The sequence below is a fragment of the Amphiura filiformis genome, chromosome 6, assembly GCF_039555335.1.
Source record: "Amphiura filiformis chromosome 6, Afil_fr2py, whole genome shotgun sequence".
Lineage (NCBI taxonomy): Eukaryota > Metazoa > Echinodermata > Ophiuroidea > Amphilepidida > Amphiuridae > Amphiura > Amphiura filiformis.
In genome coordinates, this window is record NC_092633.1 from 75,562,189 (window position 1) to 75,570,529 (window position 8,341).

An 8,341-nucleotide genomic window follows, 5' to 3' on the forward strand; every position below is an offset into this window, starting at 1 on the left:
CAACCTGTAAACACAGGCATGAATCTTTATCCTACCGCTACTTACCCCTGTGTCAATTATCTTCTGGAAGTGAACAGCTACAGTGCAACTTGTCAGGTCTTTGTGATTCTCAGACTTGTGAATAAGAACAGACAGTTTCTTAGAGCGGATTTTGGCAGCACGGTATCCAAACACAAACAGCATAGCATCTATCACATTGGATTTGCCACTACCGTTTGGTCCGATGATACAAGAGAAACTCTGTTGATTGAAGAAGAAATAATGAAATTATTAACTATTTTATCATCATCACAAGAAATACATGAATTTACATGTTTCAGCAACTAGGGGACATTATTTTTTGCAAAGACACAAAGTTGGTCAAGTTTGTAACATTCTGCTCTGTTGTATATTTTGAACTAGTAATGTGCTACCACAATTAATGTGATATCTCATAAAATATTGTTTGATAATTATTACTTACCTTGTGAAATGGTCCAAGAGAGACCGTCCCCGCATAAGATTTGAAGTTTTCTGTGACAATTTTTGTGATCATCAGTCTTGGTGCTGCTGGAGCTGGGCTGCTAGGCTTGTTCATACTACTATTCTGTGACGAGGTCACACTGCTGTTGTGATTATCATTGTCGCCATTGAGTAGTTTCTCTGGTGCTTCTGTTTTGACTGGTGTGCCATTAGCTGGAACTGGCTCATTTTCTTTGTAATGATACAGGCAAATTAAAAAACAAAAGATGTTTAGGGAGTTCATGCCTAAAGATGTCAAATATTCCCACAGCATATATTAAGATTAGGATATCATATTTCTAAACGCCCCCAAGTATTTCTAAAAATGTTTAATAGTGACATCATAGTTGCATGTTAAATTTGCAAAAGTTGTAGTCACTTAAATTTTTAAAACATTATGCAACAATCATGTAACTGTGCTGTATATATTCTACTCTCGTGTAAAACAATATCTTGTGAAATTTATGTAGAAATACTGTAGAATTCCATCTAGAAGCATATATGCCTCTAAACGATGTTTTTTTAACGAAAGATATGAAAGGCCAATACCCTTCTCAAAAACATTGCAATAGATTGGTCTTACAAATATACATGTTTGTACAGCCGCCTTTATCAGTAATATAGTTGTTCAAACTCCAAATAACGTTTTTGTTGAGAGTGTCTGCCTCTTGTCTCTTGTGTCAAAAAAAACTCGTTTAGAGGCATATATATGCTTGTAGACGGAATTTTACGGTATGAGTAAAAAGAGAAAGTTCTGAGAACAACAAATGCGAATTACTTAAACTTATAAATGCAGAAACAATCTTCAAGATGTTGGTTTTGCAATCAATGGTGAACACTACAGTAGTGAGTACAGATTGAACTAACCTTTGTTATCTTGAGCCAGCTTTCCTGGATCGATCTCCATATCTTCTGTGGACATACTTCAAGTTCAGACGTATTTTGCCTAGTAAAAACAAAACATAACAAATTTATAATTAGGGGTAGGTTAAACAGCCTTTTAAAAAGGGTGATGTTTCATATTTCTTAGGGAACAGGCTTATTTGATGAAGTATGATCTCCTGAGCATTTTGACACCATTTTCATCCAAATCGGCCAAAAAATGAGTTGGTGCCGGCCAAAACAAGTATTTGGACAGGGGGGTCTGTGAGGGGGGTCTGAAAATCAATATTTTCAACAATAATCATTATTATATGGCTAATTCTGTTAAAGTTGGTGCTGATTTGTATGTAATTGATGTCTAGAATTCCATTTATGAAAGTTGCATAAAAATTGGAGTTGTCGTTTTCTTAAAATGGGTGTTTTACGTTCAAATATGGATGTGAGGGCGCTTTGCATAAAACACGCACACATTCTTTTCACAAGAAATTTTAATGATGCCAGTTTAAAGATAATCACATGTGGTATATCCTCAAGAAATTTGGGCATTGTATTGCTTTTCGTTTGACCGTGGTACCATTTTTCGTATTCTCAGGAAGCCTTCCATTGAAACGTACACATTTTAAAGTGCATTGACCCCTGTACAGTTCAATGGGAGCATTCTATGAAATATTCAAATGGCTGCCAAAATCAAACCGTACTATGTAAACCGCTCAAATTTCTTGAGCAGGTACTAACTATGATTATCTTCATACATACATCATTTAAATTTCCGCTTGAAAGATCGTTTGCATGTTTTATGCAAAGCGCCCTCACATCCAGATTTGGAAGTAAAACAGCCATTTTAAGAAAACAACAACTCCAATTTTGATGAAACTTTCATAAATGGAATTCTAGACATCAATTACATACAAATCAGCATCAACTTTAACAGAATTAGGCATATAATAATGATTATTGTCAAAAATATTGATTTTCAGACCCCCCACAGACCCCCCCTGTCCAAATACTTGTTTTGGCCGGCACCAACTCATTTTTTGGCCGATTTGGATGAAAATGGTGTCAAAATGCTCAGGAGATCATACTGCAATAAATAAGCCTGTTCCCTAAGCATTTGAAGCACCAGGATTCCTTAACCCACCACTATTATAATGAGTCATTTCAGCCCAATTCAATAATTTTGGCACCATACCTCCATTCCCCTCCAAGATTTTGCTCATATTGGTATGAAGGTGTCTTGAGGGTTTACTAAAACAAGGCCAAAACAAAAAATTCTAATTCACTTGCTTTTTTACTTCTGGCTTACAAAGTCAAAGATCGTCCGTAAAGGCCGAAAATGGGATCTCATTTTTTCACATTTGGTTAACACTTTTTCCCCCCACAGATTGAAAGAGCAGTGTTTAGAAAATGGTTCAGCGCATCAGCAGATGTGAAAGAATAAATTTAGGATACTGGGTGTCCAAAATAAAATTATCTAAAAAAGGTTCTAAAAAATGGGGTTGTCAAAACTTTTCCTGCTCCACGGCCACTATTTTAGAAAATGAGCTGGAATTTCACCAGGACCTGTAACCTGTTAGGTCCTACAACTTTCTCTAAAAGATTATTTAGTAATTCTGACAGGAATTTTTATTTTATAACAATTTAAAAAAAATATTTTTCAGGTAAATGTCACCTAATACGGGGTGAATAGGGACACCCTTGCCACAACCACCCTTACCCCACCACACCCTATCCTACCCTGCTCCACCCTTACCCCACTACCCTCATGAACCTACCCCACCACCTTAAACTTACCACCACCACCCTTAAATCACTATACCACACCCTGACACCACTGGCCTCACTAAACCTACCATCCCCACTACCCTACCCCACTACCACACCACCCTACCCAGGCTACCACCCTCATCCACCCCTAATACTATCATGCCGCTGCCAGAACTCACCACCCCACACCCTACCCCAGCACTCCACCATCCTACCCCACATATCTACCCTGCCACTCTACCCCTACCCCACTGCTCCACCACCATCACCCTATCCACTACCTCTACCACCATGATACCTTTTCTCATACTCCACCACTCTGTCTGCTTATACTTGTAACCGTCTGTTGGGCGATACCATTATCGACCCAGCAACCATAGTACCGTACACAGTGAGGGGCATTTACATGTATTGCGTATTATTTTATTTTATTTTATTAGTTCTTATTTTGCCTGGGGAAACTAGCCCTAGAACTCTGGCCATAGTATCCGTTTTTACTTCTACTAGGGCCAGAGGCACTTACATTGAAAAATTTGTTGGAGATGCTTGAGCGATCCAGTACAAAAAATGACAGCATTTCAATGCTTGATCGAGGTCACTAATTAACATGATAAAACCCACTTGAGAACACACAATCGCCGGTCATTTCTAAAGATGCATTTATACTCGAATCGCTTTTGGAGAAACCTGAATCGCACGCATGGTCAGTGTACTAAATCGCTGTCGTATTTGCCTGCTGAGCATGCGCATGATTCGCTGTTTATCAAAAGCGACACGTAGGCCTATATTGACACCCTCTGTCGGTCAACGTTCTCTAAAATTGCACACATAACTTGTGTAGTTAGCGACAATGATTCAGTCTGGGTATAAACACAGCTTTACACAATGACTAATTTACATATAGGCACAAAAGACCGTGTTCATGTACCGTTACTCAGCCAAACCAGGGCCGTGACACTCGTATTCAATCCCTGTATAAAAAGTGAAGTCACTTCGCCGGCAGTTTGAGTGACAGTGATTGACGGTTGCTATGCCGGTTGCTATGCATTTGAGTGCGCAGCCTAAATCTTACGTACTTGTGAACGGCTATGATACGCAAGACTGCTTTATTGTTCAAAAGGACTTATCCTGTATTTGATTGACAGTTGCTAGGTCATTTGAGTGCGCAAGATTTGATTGGTTAATTTAGTTCCAGATCTCAGTTCTAATCTTGAGCGACTGTCGAGGAAGTCTATTTCGAGCTATTTTCCAAGATGGCGCCCATCGACTGCCAATTATTCGGACCCTTTCCAGCAAAAATACAGCTTATTTAGCCAGTCTCGTCATGGGGTCATCGAAGAGAATATTTTCCTAGCATATTGAGCTAACTCCTCAGCTATTTGGTTTTTCACGATATGATAGTAATGGAAAGATTCGACCAAATGTTCGCCGATTTTTCGCCATTTAATTTTTTTTGGAAACGATGAGCGTAAACATTGCATCATCTCTTCCACAGGTTATACACTCCTACACGCATCGGGGCCAGCTAGGCCATCACATGCATGAAGGCGCATAGGCTGAATGACTGACTTCATTTGCGCAAACGAGTGGCTTATCCTATAGTATATTAGTACTCGAGAATCCTTGGCCAAACATGGCAGAGTAGGTCCCGGATCTTCTGTACATGTTCCTATCTCCTCAACGTTATACCTTTCCAACAAGGAAAGAGATACGAAAGGCGAACGTCTAGGGGAAACCCCATCAGTGCAAGCACTGTTTTTCAGAGGTGTCCTCATTCACATTTAAACTGATACTATCTGTCCATCGTATAAGAAGACTGTCCCCGTACGGCAGCGTGTTGAAGGAATAATACACAGTCAACAAGAATAGGCTCCGTCCTCAGTTAACTTAATTGAAATCCCTCACAGTCTCCCAAAACATCAAAAGCGTGGCACTTATACTTAAGACTGTCCTTTTTCACATAACGCAGACAAAGTAGGGTCAACCTGCCTAGAAATGGTCAAATTTTGGCAAGAAATATCTTGTGTGTAATCACATCGTTATCGGCGATCATGTTTTTTTCCCTGAAGTTTGGCTGGTACCCACCAGCGCGGCGTCATGCACTGACACAGCTAAAATATTGACCGGGAATCGGGGATCATTAAAACGTCAACCGTTTCAAAATACGCAATGACAGTAAACAAGTTTAATATTGACGAGCGCTCCGAATTTTGAGCCATACAACAAGTTACAAGTTTACATGGTGAACTATGTGTGCATGGAAAACAATGTAGGTATGCAAGGTGAATTTAAATTTGCCATCAAACTGCATCATTTTACATATCAAATTAAAGCCCTTTTTTGGCCTTGACCGGCCCTTGAGTAAACAAAGCCAAAACTGAAAACCGTTTTTTCATAGCACTTTCCGTAGCAAAGTTACATCTTGTCAAAGATTGACTTTCATCAAAAAGATTCAGCTAGCAAAATTCCCCAAAACGGCATTTTTTTGTTTCTAGATCGGCGTCTCATTATTATGATACTTTTGATAGCAGCTTTTTTTAATAGAACTGCTATCAAAATCCCTCTAAGATTCCATGTGCGATTGTCTTATCACCATAAAAAATCATATATTTGGGTCAAGTGAAGTATAGAAAACATATTTATGTAGGTTTCCTTCTTCGCCAGCGCCAGTTGTTTTAAATTTCTATGTAAATATATCAATATGCATTCCATTGTTGACATTTTCGGCGAATTCACTCAATTTGGCTGACTAGCAAATGTGTTAACTAAGGTTTGCCTGGGATACCTAAACAATGGACAGTGCCGTACTATTACGCTGACTTTTGGGCGATCTTTTCTTTTAGACCACCCTCGCTATATAGGGACTAAATTATTACTTTTGCATCAAGTTTTACTTTTGCATCAAGGTTAAACAGTTGCCAAACACTTTGAAGTCAAGGTTTAATGTATTGGAAGGAGGGCAGGGCTTCGATAAATGAGGGAAATTATGGGGTAAAAATCAAGGTTAAAACAACTTTTTGAAAACAAGTGAAAACGGCTATTCTGCTCGGAAGTTTTTGTCTCAAAAAATAATTCAAAAATTATTGGAAATGCAAAAAACATACCTTCATAAATTCAGCATCACTTCCGTCACATGAAAACATGATTAGATGAGTGGAAAATGACAATGAATTTGTGAAATGAGGGAATTTTTTAAAGAAAAATACATCGTGTTTTTCGAGAAATTCGCCATCTTGAATAAATGCAAAATTGCGCCATGCAGTAAAATACTGTCAAACGCGCTTGAAAATGCTTGATACGCGAGCGTAAATCACTGTCAAAACGAGCGTACATCAAGCGCTCATGCTACGCGAAAGTTTTAAAGTTTGCATCACCGGTTTTGCATTCAGCTCTTTTACGTCAAAAATTGCGATAAAAACACGGATTTTGGAACAAAATAAAGCTTGTTCGATAAAATAAAAGGTATGTTTGTATAGCTAAGAACATGTTTAAACCTTGATGCGAAAGTTTAATTTGATAAATTCGTTATTTTAACCTTATTTAACTCGGGTGGTCTAAAAGAAAAGATCGCCAACTTTTGTATTCGGCGAGGAGGACGATTTCGACCTCCTGGTTTGTTTACAAACAGAGAGGTAGACAAAAGACCGTTCCGCTTGTCCAAACACTCAAGTATCAGAAGGATACAATAGGTCAACAATAGCGTGATTCACGTAACATGAATAGGGATTAAAAAGCTGTCACGTAGAACCATGTGCTTCTATTGTCCAATTTGCCATCAAGATTTCATATGGAAACAGTTCAGATGTCAGAAATTAATATTTTGTTCTGGGTCTGATTATTCGGACTAAACAATGGAGTGGTCTGTGCACTGGCTGGACACCCTATAAGGTTTGCCTGCATGGCCTGTGAACATGCAGAAAAATGAGAAACTGAGCTAGATGCACTGCCACTGTCACATTCACACACACGATACATTGTCATTCAGACTGTCAATCATGACCGAGTGATTGCAATGGCCATAAATCATTAAATGCACGACTGTGAGTCTGTGTGCTTAGGCAGATTTTTTACTCAGTTTAGGGATCCTGACTTTTAGACCACCCGCGCTATATAGGGCTAAAATATTACTATTTCATCAAGGTTTAATATTCTAACAAGCTTAAACTAAAAGTTTCATCTAAGGAGTCAAGCTTTAAACTATTTAGCAACAATATCCAACAAGCTGAAAACGATTTTTACCCGTTTTTTAACAAGCTAAAACCACTTTTTGAAAAGAAGCTTAAAACGTCAATTTTTTCATCGTAAAAATCATCTAAAAAAATCTTTAAAAATACAGTGACCTACCTAATATTACTAATCTATATTTCCGATGATATCCAAGAAGCTAAAATATTGTGAAAGTGGGCAGGGCTTTGAGTAATGAGGGAAATTTCGGGGTAAAATGCATCAGTTCCATCACGTTTTTCGAGAAATTCGCCATCTTGAATAAACAACAATGTAAATTTGCAGAATTGCGTCACGCAGTAAAACGATGTCAACCGCGCTTGAAAATGCATGATACGCTAGCGTAAATTACCGTCAAAACGAGCGTACATCAAGCGCTTGTGCTATGCGAAAACTTCGGAGCTGGCATCACCGGTTTTGTTACCAGCTCTTTTACGTCAAAAATAGCTACAAAACGTGAATTTTGGAACAAAATAAAGCTTGTTCGATGGAATAAAAGGTATGTTTGTACAGTTGAGAACATGTTTAACCTTGTTGCAAAAGTTTAATATGATAAATTTGCAATTTGTACCTTATATAGCTCGGGTGGTCTAAAAGTCAGGATCGCCCAGTTTAGATTGAAAACAGATATCAATATAACAAATCTAACAACACAGCTTAATGAACAACATATTAACGTATATGAAAACTTGATTAAACTTACAAATTTATACTCACGATCTTCAAAATCCAACTATTTTACACCTCAAAATACTGCACGGCAATCAATGTTGTCATTCATTAAAAACGGCGCCGGGTTATGAAACGAGCTTTTTGATTGGTCATATTTTTGCAATTGATCCTTTGTCACTCTGTTTTCAAATGGCTTTTATTGCATTTTAAATCATAGCAACTTAAATGTATTATTGCCTTATTTAATACATCTTTTCATAAATAAATATTTTTTTTATAGTTTTACGGTACTGAAAAT

General features: G+C 38.0%; 1 protein-coding gene across 1 annotated transcript in view; it reads right to left on the reverse strand.

Annotated features, from left to right (window-relative positions):
* Positions 1 to 8,150, reverse strand: part of LOC140156044 (structural maintenance of chromosomes protein 4-like) — a 45,382-nt gene extending 37,232 nt beyond the window's left edge. The window contains 4 exon segments of the mRNA XM_072179151.1: positions 46 to 240; positions 464 to 693; positions 1,369 to 1,447; positions 8,075 to 8,150. Of these exon segments, the coding sequence (XP_072035252.1) occupies positions 46 to 240; positions 464 to 693; positions 1,369 to 1,423 (480 nt within the window). The 5' untranslated portion in view covers positions 1,424 to 1,447; positions 8,075 to 8,150.
* Positions 8,151 to 8,341: the final 191 nt, after the last annotated feature.